General features: G+C 48.6%; 1 protein-coding gene across 3 annotated transcripts in view; it reads left to right on the top strand.

The window, feature by feature from the left end:
• ADAM33 (ADAM metallopeptidase domain 33) overlaps window positions 1–22,953 on the top strand; it is a 94,369-nt gene extending 71,416 nt beyond the window's left edge. For 2 of the 3 annotated variants that reach the window (XM_083571122.1, XM_083571123.1), the window contains exons 15-24: window positions 1,189–1,297; window positions 4,820–5,024; window positions 5,647–5,724; window positions 6,279–6,387; window positions 10,110–10,257; window positions 12,186–12,303; window positions 13,641–13,892; window positions 16,710–16,873; window positions 17,886–17,903; window positions 19,084–22,953. In XM_083571122.1, coding sequence (XP_083427248.1) covers window positions 1,189–1,297; window positions 4,820–5,024; window positions 5,647–5,724; window positions 6,279–6,387; window positions 10,110–10,257; window positions 12,186–12,303; window positions 13,641–13,892; window positions 16,710–16,873; window positions 17,886–17,903; window positions 19,084–19,135 — 1,253 coding nt within the window. In that variant the 3' untranslated portion in view covers window positions 19,136–22,953. Of the gene's footprint in view, window positions 1–1,188; window positions 1,298–4,819; window positions 5,025–5,646; window positions 5,725–6,278; window positions 6,388–10,109; window positions 10,258–12,185; window positions 12,584–13,640; window positions 13,893–16,709; window positions 16,874–17,885; window positions 17,904–19,083 lie in introns of all 3 variants that reach the window. The other variant, XR_014538424.1, reaches the window with a different exon arrangement.
• The last annotated feature ends 1,442 nt before the right edge of the window (window positions 22,954–24,395 follow it).

Below are 24,395 nucleotides of genomic sequence, written 5' to 3'. Positions count from 1 at the left end.
TGAGGAAATGGGAGAGACTGGGGAGTTGAGAGTCACTTGGGACAACGCCATTATTCAACATCTTATTCAACATCTTTATCAACGACTTGGATGATGGACTCAAGGGCATCCTGATCAAATTTGCAGATGACACCAAACTGGGTGGGGTGGCTAACACCCCAGAGGACAGGATCACACTTCAAAACGACCTTGACAGATTAGAGAACTGGGCCAAAACAAACAAGATGAATTTTAACAGGGAGAAATGTAAAGTATTGCACTTGGGCAAAAAAAATGAGAGGCACAAATACAAGATGGGTGACACCTGGCTTGAGAGCATTATATGTGAAAAGGATCTAGGAGTCTTGGTTGACCACAAACTTGACATGAGCCAACAGTGTGATGCAGCAGCTAAAAAAGCCAATGCAATTCTGGGCTGCATCAATAGGAGTATAGCATCTAGATCAAGGGAAGTAATAGTGCCACTGTATTCTGCTCTGGTCAGACCTCACCTGGAGTACTGTGTCCAGTTCTGGGCACCACAGTTCAAGAAGGACGCTGACAAACTGGAACGTGTCCAGAGGAGGGCAACCAAAATGGTCAAAGGCCTGGAAACGATGCCTTATGAGGAACGGCTAAGGGAGCTGGGCATGTTTAGCCTGGAGAAGAGGAGGTTAAGGGGTGATATGATAGCCATGTTCAAATATATAAAAGGATGTCACATAGAGGAGGGAGAAAGGTTGTTTTCTGCTGCTCCAGAGAAGCGGACACGGAGCAATGGATCCAAACTACAAGAAAGAAGATTCCACCTAAACATTAGGAAGAACTTCCTGACAGTAAGAGCTGTTCGACAGTGGAATTTGCTGCCAAGGAGTGTGGTGGAGTCTCCTTCTTTGGAGGTCTTTAAGCAGAGGCTTGACAACCATATGTCAGGAGTGCTCTGATGGTGTTTCCTGCTTGGCAGGGGGTTGGACTCGATGGCCCTTGTGGTCTCTTCCAACTCTATGATTCTATGATTCTATGATTATCCAAGAGGCTGGGTTCCAAAGTCTCTATCTAAATACTGAACAAAAAGCGGGTGGTAATAAACTTTCCTTGTCTTTGTACGTTCCTGGGCATCCAGCTGTGGGAGTTGCTTGCGAATGGAGAGATGTGCCTTTTGGTGGCCCCATCTCCTTGAGCTCACTTCAACTCTGCTTCCACCTACAGGTGCCTGGCCGGCTCCCGACGCTTGCTTCCGGGACGTCAACCGGGCAGGCGACATGTACGGCAACTGCGGCAAGGACCGCCACGGCAACTACGTCAAGTGTGCGTGGAGGTGGGTGCTGGTCTGGAGGCACCACGATGTGCAGACTCTGGGCTTGTCTAGTTGACCAAAGCTGAACTCTGGCGACCTCCAGTTCTTGTTGGTCTCCCTTAAAACCACCCAACATGGCCAGCAATCAGGGATGATGGGATTGTGGTCTGGCAACGTCAAGATTGGCCACCCCAGGTGTTGAGATGCTACCCTAAATCCCCATGGAAAGGGCAGTTCTCAGCATCCCACGCCTGTCAGTCTAATCCCAGAAGAAGCCAGATATTGTTGAACAGCAACTTCTATCATCATCCCTGAGCACTGGCCATTTTGGATGGAGCTGATGGGAACTGGAGACCAAGCTCGCCTGGAAGGAGCTAACATGGCTATCCCTGATCTACCGTATTTTTCGCTCTATAAGACGCACTTTTCCCCCTTCAAAAATTAAGGGGAAATGTGTGTGCGTCTTATGGAGTGAATGCAGGCTCCTTGGCTTCAGCAATAGCAATGCGAAGCCTCCGAAGTGCAGAGGGAGAGCTCCCCCCGCGCTCCAGAGGCTTCGCGTTGCTTTCGCTGAAGCTGCCTGAAGCCCCCGGAGCGCAGCGGGAAGTCCCGCTGCGCTCCGGGGGCTTCAGGCAGCTATCCGCAAGCCTTCAAAGTGCAGCAGGAGTTCTCGCTGCGCTCCGAAGGCTTGCAGATAGCCGCCTGAAGCCTGGAGAGCAAGAGGGGTTGGTGCACACCGATCCCTCTTGCTCTCCAGGCTTCACTTCGCTGGAGAGACGCTGCACAGTTTTCCCTCTCTGCGCAGCACCCCTTCAGCGAAGCGGGAGGAGAAATGGAAGGGGCTCTGTTTCTCCTGCCGCTTTGCTGAAGGGGCGCTGAGCAGAGAGGGGGAGAATTTTTGTTCCCTGTTCTCCCCCTCCTATGGTCTGGTGCATCCTATGGTCCGCTGCGTCCTATAGAACGAAAAATACGGTAATCTAAGCCAAAATAGCTGTACCCCACACTTCAGATGAAGTTACCAGGGCAGTTTATACAATCAAGGGGATGGTGTGACCAGGATTTATGTTAAGGGGGCTACAGGACCCCAACCTGTCCTCCTCATCTGTCTGGCACTGTCTATCGCTCAGCCGGCTTGTCATTTGTGTCGCGAGAATGTGCCCCAACATCATCCTAGCCACTTCAGCAAGCATTTCCGTTTCAAATATTCTGATTATTTCTACTTTTAGTTAAGTATTTTTATTTATTTGCTTGATTTTTTTGGGGGGGGGGAACAGCTGTCCCCCTCACCGCTGGCTGCACCCATGGGAGTGATTCCCCCCATGAAGAAAGGTTGTAGCATTTGGGACTTCTGAGTTTAGAGAAAAGGCGAGGAAGAGGCGACAAAGTTCATGAAATTTTACACGGGGTGAAGAAAGTGGGCACGGAAATTTTTTTCCCTCTTTCTCATAGCACCAGAAGTCATGGGCATTCAGTGAAGCTGAATGGTGGATAATTCAGAGCAGATAAAAGAATGCAGCACAATAGTTAAACTATGGAACTCCCTGCCACAAGAGACAGGGATGGCCACCAATTGGGCAAATTCACGGAGAGGAGGGCTGTGAGTGGCTACTAGCCAAGGTAGTTCTGCTCTGTCTCCACAGTTGGAGGCAGCAATGCTTCTGAATACCCGTTGCTGGAAACCACAAGATGGGAGAGGTGGTCCTGTGTTCGAATCCTGCTTGTGGGTTTCCCACAGGCATCTGGTTGGGCACTGTGAGAGGAGGATGCTGGACCTAATGCTCCCTTGGCCTGATCCAGCAACTCTGCTCTTATCTTCTTACTTCCTGAATGGGGTAACTGTGCCCCTGAAGGACCAGGTGCGCAGCCTGGGAGTCATTCTGGACTCACAGCTGTCCATGGAGGTGCAGGTCAATTCTGTGTCCAGGGCAGCTGTCTCCCAGCTCTATTTGGTATGCAGGATGAGACCCTCCTTGCCCACAGACTGTCTCACCAGAGTGGTGCATGCTCTGGTTATCTCCCGCTTGGACTACTGCAATGCGCTCTATGTGGGCTACCTTTGAAGGTGACCCGGAAACTACAACTAATCCAGAATGCGGCAGCTAGACCGGTGACTGGGAGTGGCCGCCGAGACCATATAACACTGGTCTTGAAAGACCTACATTGGTTCCCAGTACGTTTCCGAGCACAATTCAAAGTGTTGGTGCTGACCTTGAAAGCCCTAAACAGCCTCGGCCCAGTATACCTGAAGGAGTTTGGATTTGATATCCCGCTTTATCACTACCCGAAGGAGTCTCAAAGTGGCTAACATTCTCCTTTCCCTTCCTCCCCCACAACAAACACTCTGTGAGGTGAGTGGGGCTGAGAGACTTCAGAGAAGTGTGACTGGCCCAAGGTCACCCAGCAGCTGCATGTGGAGGAGCGGGGAAGCAAACCCGGTTCCCCAGATTACGAGACTACCGCTCTTAACCACTACACCACACTAGCTCTCATCATTCTGCCCAGGCACTGAGGTCCAGCGCCAAGGGCCTTCTGGCGGTTCCCTCGCTGCAAGAAGTGAGATTACAGGGAATCAGGCAGAGGGCCTTCTCGGTAGTGGCGCCTGTCCTGTGGAATGCCCTCCCATCAGATGTCAAAGACATTAACAACTATCCGACTTTTAGAAGACATCTGAAGGCAGCCCTGTTTAGGAAAGCTTTTACTATCTGATGAATTATTGTACAGTGGTACCTCGGGTTACATACCCTTCAGGTTATAGACGCTTCAGGTTACAGACTCAGCTAACCCAGAAATAGTACCTTGTGTTAAGAACTTTGCAGCAGCAGGAGGCCCCATTAGCTAAAGTGGTGCTTCAGGTTAAGAACAGTTTCAGGTTAAGAACAGACCTCCAGAACGAATTAAGTACTTAACCAGAGGTACCACTGTATTTTAATGTTTTGTTGGAAGCAAGCAAGTTCAAGTTTTATTGCGGCAAAAGCCAGTAACACTAAACACCACAAGATCAAACAAAAAGAGATCAACAACAACATCAGAAAGGGGAAAAAAAAAAGATTACACAAGGGAACTTTGCAGTGTGCCATTCAACAGAAGAGGTTTACGCTTCCTGATTGCTAAAGTGCAAAATTTGGCCACCTCATATGATATTGAGCTTGAGGAATCTTCCAGAAGGTATTTTCGTAGAATTTCGGGGGAGGATTCCAAATAATGTTGTAGGGGTATAAATTTTGATAAAAGCGGCAAAATAAGTTGAACTCGTTCTTCACTATAAAATTCGCAAAATAGAAGGATGTGTGTGACAGATTCTACCTTATTAGACATACAGGGGCAGAGACGCGCATGCATTGGTACCCGCGTGAATTTGCCGTACAGCACTGCTGAGGGCATTGTCTCAAAGCGGGCTCTAGAGAAAGCCCATCTATAAGCCGCCCAGGGGAAGCCCAGCCAGATTAGCTGGGTATAAATAATAAATTATTATTATTATTATTATTATTTGGAGCGGCTAGCCTTCAGATCCTCTCCGAGCTCCGATGTTCTCGTTCTTTCTAGAGATGCCAAGTGCGGGAAGATCCAGTGCCAGAGCTCGGCTGCCAAGCCCAAAGGGACCAACACCGTTTCCATGGACACCACCATTCGCTTTAACGGGCAGGAGATCAAGTGTCGGGGGGCGCTGGTTTACGCCACCAAAGATGACGAGGGAGACATGTCCGACCCGGGGCTGGTGATGACGGGGACCAAGTGCGGAGATGGAATGGTGAGGGTTTCCCTGGAGAAACGGCAGAGGCACCCAAACCCAGAGGGTGCGCTTTATAACGCAATATCAAAAGGCCGCTGCATAAAGTTTGATGTTTTATTATGGTTTTTTTAATGTGTTAGGAGCCGCCCAGAGTGGCTGGGGCAACCCAGCCAGATGGGAGGGGTCTAAATAATTAAATTAAATTAAATTGATCAGGAAGACCAAGACTTTAATAGGAATGGGGATTTTTTAAAAAATATAATTTATCTTAAAAACCATTGTAAACAGTTAAAATCGTTAGTGGAATTGGAATAACACTTGTAATGTAACGAAGAACTGTGGACGTAATGGCGTTTTGGATTAATATAAAAGATGCAGAAGGAAAGGATTAACAAATCCTTATATTTGGATTGATATAAAAGATGCAGAAGGAAAGGATTAACAAAAGGACCCACAACCAGGAGGGAGGATATCCAAGGGATTCTTTGGAATCTTGTTTTTACATTTTACGTTATTATGTGAATGTAAATATTAATTTGGAAAATTAAATAAATAGATTTAAAATAAAATAATAAAATGGCGGTGTTGAACTATTGGGGCATTGCAAGCCTGTCTGACTCAGAGGCCATTCTGATTGCAGGTGTGCAAGGACCAGCGCTGCCTCAATGCCTCTTTTTATGACCTGGACAAGTGCACCTCGAAATGCCACGGCCATGGGGTGAGTCACCAGCTGCCATCTTAGCTTCTGTTCTGGGAAAGGGCTCTAGCTAAGGAGTGTTGAAGAAAAACAACAACAATACATCAGTGGGAACTAGGCATCCCCTCCAAGGCATCATTTATTCATTTTTGGCTGGCTCAGGAAATCATTCTGCCTGAACATTAAGGGCTCGCAATTGCACCTTGAGCAGAATTCGAATACTGTACCAGTTTCTGGAAACCGCACGGGCGCGGAGGGGCGATTTCCCAGAGGAATCTTCTTGACTGCTGTGAGGACATGATGCTAGTCCACTGATGGCCAAACTTGTCCCTCCAGCTGTTTTGGGACTACAACTCCCATCATCCCTAGCTAACAGGACCAGTGGTCAGGGATGATGGGAATTGTAGTCCCAAAACAGCTGGAAGGCCAAGTTTGACCCAGCATAGACTTGTCCTGACTGATACAATCTCTTCATTTTAAGTTGAGCGCATATTGGTGTGTTTTTTTATGGGGGGGGGTGTGCCTGCAAACAGTGCTTTGGCAAGCTTGAGCCTCACTCCGCAAATCTCTTCCAGGTCTGCAACAGCAACCGGAACTGCCACTGTGACGCAGGGTGGGCTCCTCCGTTCTGCGAGAAGGCGGGTCTGGGAGGCAGCGTTGACAGTGGCCCCGTGCAACACGATAGTGAGTCCCGGGAGGCACTGTGTGTGTGTGTGTGTGTGTGTCGTCCCTTCCACTCCCTGCTATTGCAAATCCAAAGTGTGCAATGCTCTGGAGGCCAGAGAGACTGAGAGGCCCAGGAGTGGAGAACCACAGGCAACGAGGACTGCATGTGGACCTCCAGTCCTCTTTACGTGGCCCTCAGGTCTCTTCCAGGCCACACCCCCCCCTCCCCAGTCACACCCTTCTGGAGTGTGTTTTCCTGGCTGGGATGTGTCCTTGATATCTGTCAATGCCTCTCCTAAGACGAGAACAAGTGGATTCATAGAATCATAGAATCATAGAGTTGGAAGAGACCACAAGGGCCATCGAGTCCAACCCCCTGCCAAGCAGGAAACACCATCAGAGCACTCCTGACATATGGTTGTCAAGTCTCTGCTTAAAGACCTCCAAAGAAGGAGACTCCACCACACTCCTTGGCAGCAAATTCCACTGTCGAACAGCTCTTACTGTCAGGAAGTTCTTCCTAATGTTTAGGTGGAATCTTCTTTCTTGTAGTTTGGATCCACTGCTCCGTGTCCGCTTCTCTGGAGCAGCAGAAAACAACCTTTCTCCCTCCTCTATGTGACATCCTTTTATATATTTGAACATGGCTATCATATCAGCCCTTAACCTCCTCTTCTCCAGGCTAAACATGCCCAGCTCCCTTAGCCGTTCCTCATAAGGCATCGTTTCCAGGCCTTTGACCATTTTGGTTGCCCTCCTCTGGACACGTTCCAGTTTGTCAGTGTCCTTCTTGAACTGTGGTGCCCAGAACTGGACACAGTACTCCAGGTGAGGTCTGACCAGAGCAGAATACAGTGGCACTATTACTTCCCTTGATCTAGATGCTATACTCCTATTGATGCAGCCCAGAATTGCATTGGCTTTTTTAGCTGCCGCGTCACACTGTTGGCTCATGTCAAGTTTGTGGTCAACCAAGACTCCTAGATCCTTTTCACATGTACTGCTCTCAAGCCAGGTGTCACCCATCTTGTATTTGTGCCTCTCATTTCTTTTGCCCAAGTGCAATACTTTACATTTCTCCCTGTTAAAATTCATCTTGTTTGTTTTCAAATGGCAAGGAAGGAGAATCTGACTAAACATCAGGAAAAACTCTCTTCTTTGGCGATCCCTCGTAGCCGAGTAAGATTGTCTTCCATAAACACAGTTTTAAAAGTGAGTCTGTAAGTGACTGTGGAGGCCAATTCTGGATCCACACGTCCTTCCACAGTGGGGACATAGCTTTCCGGGTGGGAGTTGATCACGGTGTGGATTTGCCAAGCATGCCTTCCTCTTAGCACGTTTCTCCCTTGCGTCCTGAGTTTGAGTGTCTTCAAAGCCCATGACAGCTTTGGTAAAGGCTGTTCTCCAACTGGAGCGCTCGCAGGCCACTGTTTCCCAATTGTTGGTGTTTATACATGTGCAGATGCGCCTCTGCGGGTTGCGAACGCTGCGGTTTGTGAACGTGCTTCCTGCACGGATCACATTCGCAGCCCAAGCGTCCACTGTATTATTATTATTATTAGGTTTATATACCGTCCTATACCCGGAGCTCTCGGGACGGTTCACAGAAAAGATCACAACATATATAATCAGAATAAAAACAACAACCCAAATAACACCCCCCCCAAAAGAGCCACATTTTAAAAGGGTCTAGGATGTCAATTAGGTCAAGGGCTGGTTAGAAAAGGGTGTTTTTGCCTGGCGCCTAAAGGTGTGTAATAAAGGCACCCGGCGAACTTCCCTGCGGAGAGCATTCCACAGACAGGGGGCCACTGCAGAGAAGGCCCATTTAGTTCTGATTAAACATCAGGAAAAACTTTGACAGTGCCGGAGGTTGTGGACTCTCCTTCCTTGAAGGTTTTTAGCAGAGGTGGGATGGCCATCTGTCTCGGATGCTTTAGTTGAGATTCTTGCATGATGACTCTCAGGATTCCTTCCAACTCTGCAATTCTATGATTCTCGCTTGCCTGAATGGAGAATAGGGAGGGCTCTGTTCGTGAGAGTGAAAACCAGCCTACTTGGCAAAGCCCAAATGTAAAGGAGTTGCTCCACCTACTTTTGCTTCTGGCCCCTGGAAGGCTCCCCAGAAGGTAATCTGGCCCTGTGGCTGCAAAAGTCTCCTCCTCTTCATGCCACGCCACAGTCATTGGGAAGAATCGCCCTGTGTTCCTGTTTCTTGGAGATCTTCTTTGACAAAAAAATAGTGAAATATTGACATATAATATAACGATAGCTTGTGATGCCTGGCTATAGAGAGGGAAGGAATTGGTAAATTAATTTTGGCCAGTGCAATGTGGCTATAAATTGTAATTTGCCTGTTAGAGTGATGGAGCACAGATTTTTTAAAAATATATTTCTGCTGTGTTTTATGGCCTATTTATAAAAATGAACACCAGCCGCTTCAATATATCCCATGCTGTTGCAAAGCGATGGGCTTCTGTAATTCCAACCCCCTTGTTTTCTGTAAGGGCAAAAAGCCCCGAGGTGGGGGTTTTCCTCCACATGCCTCTCCTTTAAGCGTGAACCTGAGAATCCAGGGTGTCCTTGTTTAATTTTATTAGGCTGATGTTTTTTATGGGAAAAGGAAAACCCTTCTAACCACAAGTGGTTATTAAATGGTTATTTTGCATTCTTTCCAGTAATGAAACACCCCCCCCACACCCCTGGATCAATGTTTTGATAAAAAAAAAGCCAGATTATTAAAATTTGGCCCAAATGAGCTATATCAGTTTGTGAATCAGTTGACAAGTGAAACCAACAAATTTAGTTTTGAGCTGGTGGGCGCCACTAGTTTTAGATGTCGTGTTATGCTGCTAAACCAGCCTTTACCAACTGGGGGGCTCTCCAGATGTTTTGAACTACAACTCCCACCAGCTCAGTCCAAAACACCTGGAGGGCACCTGGAGGGCAAAGGGTGAAATCACCTTCTTCTTCTTCTTCAAATTAGAATTAGTATTAGAATTCATATACCGCCCTATACCCGGGGGTCTCAGGGCGGTTCACAGAATAAAATCAAGATATAAAACCATGAAATACTTAACAAAAATAAAAACAACCCAATAAGTGAAGTTCCTCTGACGATAGCAGAATAGAGCCTCCATAAATAGGAGCAGTGGTTTACTGAGTACCCAGTGATACACTGTGTGGGCAGCCGCAACAAGATTCCTGTGCTCCTGAGCCTGCAGTTGTTTTACATAAAGGTAAAGGTACCCCTGACCGTTAGGTCCAGTCATGACCAACTCTGGGGTTGTGGCGTTCATCTCGCTTTATTGGCTGAGGGAGCTGGTGTACAGCTTCCGGGTCATGTGGCCAGCAGGACTAAGCCGCTTCTGGCGAACCAGAGCAGCGCACGGAAACGCCGTTTACCTTCCCGCCGGAGCGGTACCTATTTATCTACTTGCACTTTGATGTGCTTTTGAACTGCTAGGTTGGCAGGAGCTGGGACCGAGCAACGGGAGCTCACCCCGTCGCGGGGATTCGAACCGCCGACCTTCTGATTGGCAAGCCCAAGAGGCTCAGTGGTTTAGACCACAGCGCGACATAGAATCCTATAATTGTAGCCTTGGAAGGGACCCGAGCATCATTAGCCCAGCCCCCTGCGATGCATGGCTTAGATTGACAACCTGTGTCATAAACCAAGCCCATCCCTTTATGCGCCTTGGTTTCATGACCGTTTCCTATCCCTGTCCCTCTTCCTACAGATCACGAAGCCGTCCTGATTGTCCTGCTGCTCTTTTTCTTCTTGTTCCTGCCGGCTTTGTCCCTCGGACTCTATTGGTACTACCGGAGGGAAAGCTCATTGCTCAACAAGTGGTTCAAAGGCTTAAGAAAGAGCCACGAGACCTACAGGTGAGCAGAGACCCAGGAGGCTGCCTCCCCTCTTTCTCGGGATTTCCTAGGCCTTGCGCTAGATCAGAGTTTCCCAAACTTAGGTCTCCAGCTGTTTTTCTGGACTACAACTCCCATCGCCACTAGCTAGCAGGAGCAGTGGTCAGGGATGATGGGAACGGTAGCCCCAAAACAGTTTGGGAAACCCTGTTCTAGAGTGGACGTCCACTTTCGTCCTCTCGGCTGCCCCTTCCTTTGAAGGAAAACTATTCTGTAATAGAAATAAGCCTCTCATTGCACAGAGACCAAGACATCTGGGAAAGGTCCATACAGTCATACCTTGGGTTACAGACGCTTCAGGTTGTGTTTTTTCGGATTACGGGTGTGCCGAAACCCGGAAGTACTGGAATGGGTTACTTCCGGGTTTCGGCTGTCACACATGTGCAGAAGCGCTAAATCGCACTTTGTGCATGCACAGAAGTCCCGAATCACAACCCGTGCATGCGCAGAAGCGGCGCTGCAGGTTGCGAACGCTGCGGGTTGTGAACGTGCCTCCTGCACGGACCACGTTCGCAACACGAGCGTCCACTGTACTCTGCTTTACCTTCAGAATAATAATAATAATAATAATAATAATAATAATAATAATAATAATTTATTATTTGTACCCCGCCCATCTGGCTGGGTTTCCCCAGACACTCTGGGCGGCTTCCAACAAAGATGAAAGATACACTAAAATGTCACATATTAAAAACTTCCCTGAACAGGGCTGCCTTCAGATGTCTTCTGAATGTCAGGTAGATGTTTATCGCTTTGACATCTGATGGGAGGGCGTTCCACAGGGCGGGCACCACTACCGAGAAGGCCCTCTGCCTGGTTCCCTGTAACTTGGCCTCTCGCAGTGAGGGAACCGCCAGGAGGCCCTCAGAGCTGGACCTCAGTGTCCGGGCAGAACGATGGGGGAGGAGACGCTCCTTCAGATATACTGGGCTGAGGCCGTTTAGGGCTTTAAAGGTCAGCACCAACATTTTGAATTGTGCTCAGAAACGTACTGGGAGCCAATGTAGGTCTTTCAAGACCGGTGTTATATGGTCTCGGCGGCCGCTCCCAGTCACCAGTCTAGCTGCCGCATTCTGGATTAGTTGTAGTTTCCGAGTCACCTTCAAAGGTAGCCCCACGTAGAGTGCATTGCAGTAGTCCAAGCGGGAGATAACCAGAGCATGCACCACTCTGGCAAGACAGTCTGCAGGCAGATAGGGTCTCAGCCTACGTACCAGATGGAGCTGGTAAACAGCTGCCCTGGATACAGATTTGACCTGTGCCTCCATGGACAGCTGTGAGTCCAAAATGACTCCCAGGCTGCGCACCTGGTCCTTCAGGGGCACAGTTACCCCATTCAGGACCAGGGAGTCCCCCACACCCACCCGCCTCCTGTCCCCCCAAAACAGTACTTCTGTCTTGTCAGGATTCAACTTCAATCCATTAGCCGCCATCCATCCTCCAACCGCTTCCAGACACTCACACAGGACCTTCACCGCCCTCACTGGTTCTGATTTAAAAGAGAGGTAGAGGGTCTTGGGTTCGATTTCTGCATCTCCAGGCAGGGCTGGGCATGTCCCCTGCTTGAAAACACGGAGGGCTGCTGGGAGTCAGTGTATAGACCGGGGGTTGTCAACCCAGTGCCCACGAAAGCTTTCACTGGTGCCTCCGGGGAGGTCCTGCACAACTCCCGGGTGCAAATTCCTCCAGTGCGAATCGGCCATAGGTGGGCACTCTAGAGCTCAGAGTTTGCATTTGGCCCAGTTTCAGGTGGGCCTTGTTAGAAAGTTCCTTTGTCCTTCTCCCACCTCTCTCTTTTCTCCCTTCCTCCTCCGTACAGATCTGAAGGGAGGCCCCCCCCCCCCATTTGCCAGAAGTTAACTTCCATTCCCTTTGGTATTTCCCGGCAGGAATGGAGCTGTCAATCGGAAGGCAAATCAGGGACACTCAAACTCAGCCTTCACTTTGCAAGACATTTCCTCCTCTTCTTCCTTCTCCAATAAAACTGCGGCCAGCAGTTCCAGCCAAGTGAGTATGCTCCTGAAATGTTTGATATGCAGCCATACCTCGTGTTACGTTTGCTTCAGGTTGAGCGTTTTCAGGTTGCGTCCTGCGGTGACCCGGAAGTACCAGAAAGGGTTACTTCTGGGTTTCGCCACTTGCGCATGCACAGAAGCACAAAATGACATCACGCACATGCGCAGAAGTGGCGAATCGCAACCCGCGTGTGCGCAGACGCATCGCTGTGGGTTGCATTCTTTTCATGTTGCGAACGGGCCTCCGGAATGGATCCTGTTTGCAACCAGAGGTACCACTCTGTGTGTGTGTGTGTGTGTGTGTGTGTGTGTGTGTACTTTTCAGATTAATACATTTCATCAAATTTACGATCATCTTAACATTTCAAAACTTGACTTCCTTCCCCCTCTTTCTGCGGTTCCTTAAATTTATTTTTAATATCTTCTGCATATCCAAATCAACTCGATTTGCTCATTTATTCATCCACTTTAAATATATGCTCTTATGAGACTGCAGGTTATTACAATAATCCTGCCAATGTTCTTATCTGTTACAATTTATCTGCATATATTCAACAAACCATTTCCATTCTTTTATTAAAAGTTTGTTACCTTATTCTTCCGGTGAGTTTTGCCATTTCCGTATATTCCATAAGTTTTTGTATTCCATTCTTCCTTTACTGGGACTTCTTCTTCTTTCCATTTTGGGGCAAGTAACATTCTTGCCACTTTAGTAGTGTACATAAATAGAATTCTATACAGTTTAGGTAGTTCCGTCTCTATACAGTCATACCTCGGGTTACAGACGCTTCAGGTTGCGTGTTTTCAGGTTATGGATGCACCAAAACCCAGAAGTACCAGAACGGGTTACTTCTGGGTTTCGGCACTTGCGCATGCGCATAGGTATTAAATCGCGCTTTGCGCAGAAGTGCCGAATCGCAACCCGTGGCGCTGCGAGTTGTGGACACTGCGCGTTCGAACGTGCCTCCCGCACGGATCATGTTCACAACCTGAGCGTCCACTGTAATTCCCAAAAGAAAAGCTTTTGGGTTGTTTTTTAACAAACGTTTGTATGCTCCTCAAATCTTGATGCAAGCAAGCTCGAAAGTGTGCAGCAAATTGGGGATTGGTTATCAGACTCTCGACTCAGGTGGTCTTCCTCCAGCGTGCCGAACCCTAATTTAGAAACCGCTAGAAATGTGCAGATTTTAAAATAAATGCTCGTAAGGGGAGGGGACAGGATCGTGTCCGCTCATTTGCACCTTCGCTCTGTGGAACTGCGGAAACTGCCTCCGCCTTAAACGAGGGGGAAATTCACCTTTGCCTTCTCTCTCTCTCCTCTCTCTACAGGCAACAAGGGGTGTTTGCCCTCCCAAACCAAACCCTCCCCAAGGCGCTTCCCACCCGGTCAACGTGGTCCGCCCTCTCCGCCCTGCCCCTGCCCCGGTTGCTGCTCTCCCGAAAGACCTCAAGCCTTCCAGGCCGCCTCCGCTGCCTTTCAACAAATCCCCCGCCGCGGCCGCTGGTGCGAAATTCGGCGTGCAAAACAAACTCCCTCCGCCGAAGAAGCCGCTTCCCACCAGCCCCGTCAGGACCGCGTTGGTGAGTCCGGAACAGGCCTCAGGGCAGTCCACCCTTTCAAGATCCAGCTGTTTCAAGATCCAGCTGTTTTTGAACTACAGTTCCCTTCGTCCTGCTAGCTAGGGGTGGGAATGTTGTGGATACTAGGAGAGAATATATTGATTAAATATTATCCTTCCTCACTCACACTAGTGAATCAGTAGCAGAGTACATTCACCTGTATATAGCAGGAAGCTAGTTGGTAAAATCTCTTTACTTAAGCAATCCAGTCTAGCTTGTCCAGATTGGATTTTTTCCTGGTAAATCCCCTTTGTCCCCGCTTAAAAAGAATAAAGACACAACAGTCTTTTAAAAGTACAGGCATATCTCGGGTTACAGACGCTTCAGGTTGCGCGTTTTTGGGTTGCGCACCACGATGAACCCGGCAGTACCAGAACGGGTTACTTCCAGGTTTCGGCGCTTGCGAATGCGCAAAACACTAAATTGTGCTTTCTGCATGTGCAGAAGCGCTGAATCGCGACCCACACTTGCACAGATGTGGCGCTGCAGGTTGTGAATGCTGCGGGTTCCGAACGTGCCTCCCGCTCGGATCATGTTCGCAACCTGAGCGTCCACTCTAATAAGATGTTTACTTACATTCAGTTCACAGTAGGTTCCCTGAAGGCAGGCTTTAGCTTGTAGCTACAGAAGAGAAAAGCTCTGGTTTTCCCAGTAGTGATATATGGAAGTGAAAGCTGGACCATAAAGAAGGCTGATCGCCGAAGAATTGATGCTTTTGAATTATGGTGCTGGAGGAGACTCTTGAGAGTCCCATGGACTGCAAGAAGATCAAACCGATCCATTCTGAAGGAAATCAGCCCTGAGTGCTCACTGGAAGGACAGATCCTGAAGCTGAGGCTCCAAGACTTTGGCCAACTCATGAGAAGACTCGACTCCCTGGAAAAGACCCTGATGTTGGGAAAGATGGAGGGCACAAGGAGAAGGGGATGACAGAGGACGAGATGGTGGGACAGTGTTCTTGAAGCTACGAACATGAGTTTGACCAAACTGCGGGAGGCAGTGGAAGACAGGAGTGCCTGGCGTGCTCTGGTCCATGGGGTCACGAAGAGTCGGACACGACTAAATGACTAAACAACAAACAACAACAACAGAAGAGAGTTTGAGTTCATCCCATATGGGGATGAGCCCATGTGCTGCTGGCCAAGAGCCAGCAGACAGCAAAATACACCAAGAAAGAAATGGTGAAGAAGAAGAGCAACAAGAGGAAGATGGCTGCATGACCGGCCCTTTTATGGGGTCTCCCAGGATCACGCCCATCTACCTGTCACACGCAGGGGGAAGATGCTCCAGACAGGTGTGGCAGGAAGTCCTCTTGGCTGGAGTAACATTCCCCTGTATGTCCACTCTGGGCAAACAGGAAGTGTCGTTCTTGACTGCTACAGTGATGTTACATCCCAAACTAGGGATGATGGGCGTTGTAACAGCTGGGGACCCAATTTTGGGAAACCGTGACCTAAAGGATTTAGGTGGTTTCTTCTCACCAGGAGCTGGGGCGGTTTCCTGCTCAGACTGAAGAGCAACCTCTCAGTTCAGTGCTTTTATAGGACCTGGTGGGCAGGGATTGGTCCTCAAAGTCAGCTGATGGGATGTTTGGTTCACTGCTTGGATTACTTTCCATGTTAAATAAGTTGGAGTTCTTGTTATTAAATATACCAAGAAAAAAGCACACCAAGAACTCAGGCCAATGTAAGTTTCAATAGTTTCAAATGTTATATAATACTGTTTTATAAATTATAATTTATGATAATTTAGAATTTAAATGTATTTTCATGTAATATTTGATACTTCCAGATGATGAAGGTGAATACATCAAAACAGGGCCCTGTCCTGGTTTCTAATCCATAATTGACTTCTGACTTCTGCTCAATGATTGAAACTAAGACTTCCATGACGAATCTGGACTAACATGAACTTATCTCTACTCATAAACTCTTATCACTAATTCTGTAATGAATTATTGTGTTATACATATTTTTATGAGTTTGAGTTTGTGATCTCTGTTGGAGTCTGTAATCTCTATTTGAGTTTATAATCCTTGTCAGAATACATACTTTTGAATGGATTAGTTTTTGTTACTATTGATTTGCGAGTAGGGACCACTCCCACTATTGAAACTTACATTGGCCTGAGTTCTTGGTGTGCTTTTTTCTTGGATTACTTTTCACGACACGATGGAAGTTTATAAAATTTGCATCGCCCAGAGAAGGCGGATAGAGATTCTCCGTATTGCACTACACGAGACAGCTAATGAAGCTGACAGTTGGAAGACTCAGGACAGATAAAACGCACAGCGTCATAGTAATAGAAGGGCCGCGTAGGAAGGGACCACGAGGCTCATCTAGTCCAACCCCTTGAAATGCAGAAATCTTTTTGTCCAACGTGGGATTCGAACCCACGAACCTGAGGTTAAGCGTCTCATGCTCTACCGACTGAGCTATTCCAGCAGTGCAAGGTCACTGCAGGAGGCAGTGATGGTCACCAACTTGGATGGCTTTAAAAAAGGGTTAGATATATTTATGGAGGAGAAGAGGGCTACTGATGGCTATTGGCCAGGCTGGCTATTCTTGACTTCCTAATCAGAAGCAACAATGCTTTTGAATACTCATTGCTGGGAACCACAGGAAGGGAGAGTTGCTCTTGTGGTCGAATCCTGCTTGCTGGTTTCCCACAGGCCTCTGGTTGGCCACTGTGAAAATAGGATTCTGAACTAGGTGGGGCATTGGCCTGATCCTGTCCTCTTCATTTGGCAGTCTCTGACCATGTTTCCTTCCCTGCCAGGTCGATCCAAAGCAGAGGCCACCACGCCGGCCGCTCCCGGGGAACCCCCTCCTGGCTAAAGAACTGCCGCCAGCTCAGGGTCAGGCCTTGCTGGTCATGGTGCCTCCAGCCAATGCCAAGCCGGCAGGTCTCAATGCCACAAGCCCCCTCTCCAGACCGCTGAAGTAAGTTTGTTTATCTATTAATTTGCTTAACACATTTATCTACCGCTTGATCATTAGCACCTCTAAGTTACCAAGGAAGCCAGACAACAAGGATTGGAGTTACCACAGAAGTGGGGTGGTGGAAGCAAGGAGGGGGCTGCTGTTGGACGAATATAAGGTAAAGGTAAAGGGACCCCTGACCATTAGGTCCAGTCGTGGCCGACTCTGGGGTTGTGGCGCTCATCTCGCTTTATTGGCCAAGGGAGCCGGCATACAGCTTCCGGGTCTGGCGAACCAGAGCAGCGCACAGAAACGCCGTTTACCTTCCCGCCGGAGCGGTACCTATTTATCTACTTGCACTTTGATGTGCTTTCGAACTGCTAAGTTGGCAGGAGCAGGGACCGAGCAACGGGAGCTCACCCTGTCGTGGGGCTTCGAACCGCCGACCTTCTGATCGGCAAGCCCTAGGCTCAGTGGTTTAACCCACAGCGCCACCCGCGTCCCATTGGAAGAATATAGATGGGCAGAAACTGCAGTATCAAGCAATCGTTGTGGGGTTCTGGCCAACTGTTTCCCCTGGAACCATGTCCGGGCTTAAGAGTTCTCGTATCATTTTTAGGAATTCTGAAAGAAAGCGTCTTGTGGGCTTTTCGCCTTGGCAGTTTGTGTTTATGTGGTCTGTTGGAGACTCTGTTGGGGTTAAGCTCTGCACAGAAAACAGCTGTTTAGCAGAGTTGCCTTTTCTAGGCAAATACCAACATAGACCACTATCCATGCACACACTATTTGCAGGTGTTACAAGTCATCTCCTCTCTCTGAGCCCGGAGAGGGTCTTTTGCTTCCAAGTCCTTGGTTCAGTTGCTTGCAAAGTCTTGCAACCGAGAGAGTTTTCTTGAGTTACTAAGTACAGCAATTTTCCAACTCGAGACCAGGAAAAGTTGGAAGAATGTCTACTCCTGATATGGGTATAGCAGCAACAGAATCTGTTTCCAAACCATTAACAAAGACTCTTTGTTTTTCCCCCTCCACACAGGCCAGTGCCACCTCAGAGGTGAGTAGGACCTTGCCCCTGCTGCTGTTGGAGGGAAACCCCATTTCCTGCTCTCCTGATGTTTGCTTCTGCTGCTTTTATTGTGCATTACAGAAGTCTTTTCCGTACGAGGGTCGATTTCCCTCATGTGAAGCCTTCCAGGGGTCGTTTGCCCTGTGGTGGGTGGGGACCCTGGGAAAAGTGGATGAGGCCTTCACCGCCGTTGGACTACAACCCTGATAATTTATTTTATTTATTTGTTCATTAACTTTCAATACCACCCTTCCTTTGAGGACTGTAGGGCAGTTTGCAGGATAAACACACAAAAAGACATAACAATATAATAATAATAATACCTTTATTAACATAATAACAAACAAAACAATACTTCCCCAGCAGTTTAAAAAGCTCTGGCTCAGGGGTCAGCAAACTTTTTGAGCAGGGGGCTGGTCCACTGTCCCTAAGACCTTGTGGGGGGCCGGACTATTTTTTTTGGGGGGGGGGAGGGGTGAACAAATTCCTATGCCCCACCAAGAACCCAGAGATGCATTTTAAATAAAAGGACACATTCTACTCAGGTAAAAACACACTAATTCCCGGACCGTCCGCGGGCCGGATTTAGAAGGCGATTGAGCCGGATCCGACCCCCAAGCTTTAGTTTGCCTACCCATGCTCTAGCTTATTCAGTTAGCCAAAGGCCTGGGAGAAGAAGAATGTTTTCACCTGACGTCTTAAGTACATGTATTAAAGATGCCAGGGAAGCCTCTCACATACATATACGCTCTGCCAACATGAAAAGGTTTTCATACCTTTTTTGTAAACTCGAGGAAGCATTTTCAGCCCTGCTCTTGAGCTTGTTTGAGATCACTTAAAATCTTATAATTTCTTTATTTCCTTCTGAGGAAACTGATTAGTTCAGTGAAACGAGTTTTATAGCCGGCATCTCATAAAGTCTTCGTTTAATTCTAGTTTATTTTTTTTATTTTTGTTATTCTATAGTCGATTACTTCTCGTTTCAGGGATTTTCACGGTAATTTTTTTGTTTTGTGTAATTTCTTGGTTCCGTGACTGTCTTTTTTTCACTGGTTTCCTCACCCTGTAGCTTATCTGCTAACACGGCTTACTTGGGACTCTGCAGTTCATCTTTGTTCTCCTGGTGTCCTCCTGACTTGTTGTTGACCATCTTCTTCTGTTTCTTTAGACCCGTTCCAGGCCTGAAAGTCCAGACAGCCTCCTTCCCTTTTAAGAAATGACAACTGTGGAAACGAGAGTCCCGGCTGACGCTCGTCAGGCTCCTCCTTCCTCATTTGCACTACTCCGGCCAACGCGGGGAATTTTTGCTACCAAAGACTGTTTGTTTTTGTTTTTTTTAAAAGAGAGAAAATAGGAACTGTTTTCATCGATAACGAAGAAGGGAAAGGGGTGGAGGCTGGGCCTGGGGGAAAAACGGTACTTTTGTGTGATGGCTGGCTTTGGGGATTTGGGACAAAATAAGTGATTGGGGGAGAAGTTTCATTTTGACGTGCTCGCAGACCGCTGCCCATCAAGGACTTAACGTCTGCCTACCTCCGGAAGCAGGTTTTTGCACTGAGCCTAGTTCTGATCCACACCAACTGCCCGCAAGCTGTGGACTGCTGTTAGCTACCTCTGTGTTTTGCACAACCTCACGGGATGCACAACCTCTCTCTCTCTCTCACCGCTGGGATCTGAGTGCTGGACATCGTCCCCCTTATAGCTGGCATTACAAAACTTTGGTGGGACTGTTTTCTAAAAAATGGATGGTGCCCTTGGGGCAAAGCAGCTGGGGCTGATGGGAGGTGTAGTCCGAAACATCTGGGTGGGGGCACCAGGTTGGGAAAAGCTGGTGAAATGCTCTCGCATTAAAAATAATAAGAAGCCAGCTTCATGAGCTGGGTTTGAGTTTCGGCTGGCGCACGGTGCCAACGCCTGCCATTTTGTTCCACAGCTGGCTGCCAGGGCGGCCACTTACGAAGCAGAAAGTCCCAAATTCAGTCCTGGACATCTCCGGGTTTTAAAAGGGAACAAGGCAAAATGTGACTCTCCTCTACCTGAGCCGCTGGAGAATTGCTGCTGGCAGTCAGAACTGGTAATACTAAGCCAGACAGATTTATAATCTGACCTGGTATAGGCAGTGGTGAGACTTGTGACGCTTATGGCAATGGTGAGTTGTGTGTCTCCCGTCGCAGAAGAGACAACACATGCAATCTCACAACCCACTAAGTGCAAATGCTAAGACCCAGAGCAGACCATGTGTTTGCCCATCCTGAAATAGCTGCTAAAGGAATGTCAAGAGTCACCTGGGGAAGTGGCATTTAAGGATGCTCTTGGCTCGCATCCCAGCTCCAAGCTCAGGAGAAGGGCAGGCGGTCTTCCATCTGGCTGTCCTGCACCCAAAGCCTGCCCACGCTGTCAAGGGTGACCCCCAGTTTGGAGGGAGTTGTGTGCGCACCATGCTCAGAGAGATGACCCTCTGCCCTCTTGCCTGCTCAGGAAGTGTTGGGGGGGGTCATTGTGCTCCCCAGAAAGGAGAGGTTCATTTCCCCCACCCCTGGTCGTTTCTCACATTGGTTTCCTGAGCTGGAGGCAACCTCTGTTTAGGTGCCTTTCAGTTAACAAGACAGAAAAAAAGGAAAAGATGGAAAAGAGAAGAGAAGCGCAAGATGGGTGATACGTTTTTTTGGTGCTCAAGTAGTTGATCCCAGGTCATCTTCATCCATGAAGCATCCTTTGTCTCTCTGGGGTCTCCTCCGTCCCTGGAAGAGATGAACTGATCCCTGAGTCTCAGGGCTTCACTGAGCCTGTCTCCAGCCCTAGGACTCCTCTCATAACAAAAATAGGAAAGACGACTCACTGGGACCGTGACGAGTGCCTTTCCCCTTCCAGTCAACAACCAATGTCCAACATCCTAGGGTCGGGGCCTGAGAATGTGACTTTTGGAGAAATATGAAACCATCTCTGTGTTCAGAAGCATCAATAAGCTCTTGGTGGGAGCTGCAGTGCCTTCTCCAGGGACTGACATTTTTTTCCTGTGAAACCGTAGTGGGCGGGTGGTTTTCCTTTTCTTTTTGGGAATGACTCCACGGCATTGCGAAGAGGTTATTCCCCCTTGGAGTTTGCGTCTGGACCACTCATTTGGTCGAAGCTTGACATTGCCCTCTTCTTTGCTAAGCCAAGGTCTGCATTTCTGCTTTCAGTGCACAAGGGGGGAACTCAGAAAACTTAACCCTCTAAGAGCTTCGGTTTTTTAAAATTAAAAAAAATGAAAGTTTCTGGATCTCAGGATGCCGTAGGAGGAGATTGCAATTCAAGGCCAATTCCACTCATGACTCGTGTATTTTCTTTTGTTGTTGTTTAGTCGTTTAGTCGTGTCCGACTCTTCGTGACCCCCTGGACCAGAGCACGCCAGGCACTCCTGTCTTCCACTGCCTCCCGCAGTTTGGCCAAACTCATGCTGGTAGCTTCGAGAACACTGTCCAACCATCTCGTCCTCTGTCGTCCCCTTCTCCTTGTGCCCTCCATCTTTCCCAACATCAGGGTCTTTTCCAGGGAGTCTTCTCTTCTCATGAGGTGGCCAAAGTCTTGGAGCCTCAGCTTCAGGATCTGTCCTTCCAGTGAGCACTCAGGGCTGATTTCCTTCAGAATGGATAGGCTTGATCTTCTTGCAGTCCATGGGACTCTCAAGAGTCTCCTCCAGCACCAGAATTCAAAAGCATCAATTCTTCGGCGATCAGCCTTCTTTATGGTCCAGCTCTCACTTCCATACATCACTACTGGGAAAACCATAGCTTTAACTATACGGACCTTTGTTGGCAAGGTGATGTCTCTGCTTTTTAAGATGCTATCTAGGTTTGTCATTGCTTTTCTCCCAAGAAGCATCAATAATCAAGGTCTGCATATGTACTGGTGAAACTCTGCAGTCAGCACATCCCAGTCCAAAGGCTGCACCACAGCATCTTCTGCAGTATTTTTAGGGAAACCCAAGGCAAGCATCTCAGATTGTGCAGTGAACTTGCTTCAAGTGCAGAAGACAATGAATGGGGTTAGGGAGCATAGCTGTCAACTTTTCCCTTTTCTTGTGAGGAATCCTATTCGGAATAAGGGAATTTCCCTTAAAAAAAGGGAAACGTTGACATCTATGTCAGGGAGGGTGTTGCAAATGGTTGCGGGGGTGAGATTTCAGTGCCTCGCACAGTTCCTGATTCCTCTCCCTGACCTCACAGTCCTTCCCTCGTCCCTCCCACTGCCTTGCATATTGCTGGAAATCTCCAAAGGCTTTCTTCTTCTTTAATAATGGCCTTGCAGGTGTGCATCGTCGGCATCAATGCTCCTCCCCGGGTGTGGGTTTCCCTCGTGTTCCTGTTGTAGTGCCTTCGCCACAAGAGGTTCTCCTCCATGGGCATAGAGGGGGCTGCAGGAGGCCCTGCCAATTTTGCACCCAGCTGGTGCACAATGGGAGCGGGAGGGCAGAGAGCAAGAAACCAACAGCTCTGGAAGGATAAGATAAGCTGGACACAAATGCCACCAAAACGCCTTTTGACGTTCAGTGAGCTAGCCAAAGAATGAAGACATTGGGACAGTTCTGAGACGTGAAAGATTGGAATGCTCACAAGCACTGTGGTTGGAGAAGGTTGGGTGAGATTCTACCCCTGGATTCGAGGTGTCAGAGCAAATGACAGGCAGAGCGACTGTTGGTTTGCATTAAGGCAGGAAGGTAGGTGGGGGCTGGCTGAGGGCGGACTGAACGTGGTGGGGCAGGGCCCCATTCACCCCCCAACGGACCACCAGCCTTCTGTTGCAACTTCTGGTGGTCTCTAGCCACAGTTGGCGTTTCAGATGAGCAAGCAGGATCTTGCCTTTGACGTGTGGTTCAAAGATGGCGAGTGGTCCTTCTCCTCTGTGTGTACGGAGCTCCTGTAGGTCCGAAGCCGCAGTGTTTCTGCTATGCACCTTTCTGCAAAATGTTTGTGCCTTCGACATGAGGACTTTAGAAACCCCATTTCCCTTCTGAAGGGTAACAAGGAAATAAAGGGCTTTTTCTTATTTAAATCTAGATGGGTGCGTGTGTGCCTCTTTTTTTATTTAAAGTTTTAAAACCACAGTTATTACACCACCATCAAATTGCTAAGTGCCATGAGTCATAATGTCAGGTTCCAATACATTAAATCCTACCGCTATATATTAGAAAGATTAATTTAAAGCAAAATGCATTTTCTGGTGCTTGTTTTTTTTTGGATATGGAGCAATAAGCCAAGCTTTCTGTAATCTTCTGCGGAGATATTTAGGATGGCTTGGAGGTCATCATCTACAACAGGGGTTGGCAAACTACGGTCTGAGGGCCAGATCCGGCTCAATTGCCCTCAGGATCCGGCTGATGGATGGTCCATGGATCGTGTGGATTCCTTCGTTATTATTTTTTTGTTAATTTTCCCCCCTGCACCACCATTTTTTTGGGGGGGGGCACCATTTCCCCCCCTCCCTCTTACACACCACAGCGTCTCCTCCCTCCCTCCTCCTGGCTTCTCCCTGCCCTGCGTAGAGGAGGAAGGGGGCTGGGCTGAGCTGAGCTGCCTGAGTGCCATTTTGAGCAGCCAATCTCTGGAGCCAGACAGCCCATGCGCTGGCAGCACCATAGGGAGGCACGGGGGAGGTGAGGGGCTGGGGGAAAGGGGGGGGAGAGAAAGAAACCCCCTCCACTGTGTGTGTGTGTGTGTGTGTGTGTGTGTGTATGTGTGTATGCACATGTGCGGTCCGATCCGCCACAAATTCTGGGGGACAGTGAACCGGCCCCCTCCCAAAAAAGTTAGCTGACCCCTGATAAAGGGACTCCTGACCATTAGGTCCAGTTGCAGACGACTCTGGGGTTGCAGCGCTCATCTCGCTTTATTGGCCGAGGGAGCCGGCGTACAGCTTCCGGGTCATGTGGCGAACCAGAGCAGCGCACAGAAACGCCGTTTACCTTCCCGCCGGAGTGGTACCTATTTATCTACTTGCACTTTGACATGCTTTTGAACTGCTAGGTTGGCAGGAGCTGGGACTGAGCAATGGGAGCTCACCCCGTCGCGGGGATTCGAACCGCCGACCTTCTGATTGGCAAGTCCTAGGGTCTGTGGTTTAACCCACAGCGACACCCACTTCCCATACCCCTGATCTACAAGTCTACAATTCTATGATTCTATCCTGGCCGGCCAGTTCGCTGTCCACTTGCTTATCTTAATGTGCAGCTGGCACCAGATGGCAGCAGAGTGCCATTGTCCTAGCCAAGCGCTTAAACCTGTGGCTGGGTCTCAAAGCGTTTGCCAGCCTTCCTCAGGGACTCGGTTCCCTTTGTGTGCAGATTTCCACCCGTCTCATCTCCAAATCCTATTTAGACGGTCTTTGTCATGAAACAAATCGAACATCTCTGGCGAGTTCTGGAGACCGTCTCCGTCTCCGGAGTCAATTTTCTTCAAAGCCTGCAGGGAGACAAAGAAGCCATGGTTGGAGCTGCAGCTG

Source organism: Podarcis filfolensis, assembly GCF_964270895.1.
Source record: "Podarcis filfolensis genome assembly, chromosome: 9".
Classification (NCBI taxonomy): Eukaryota; Metazoa; Chordata; class Lepidosauria; order Squamata; family Lacertidae; genus Podarcis; species Podarcis filfolensis.
Note: the sequence above shows the minus strand (reverse complement) of the source record. Positions and strands in the feature narration are given on the sequence as shown.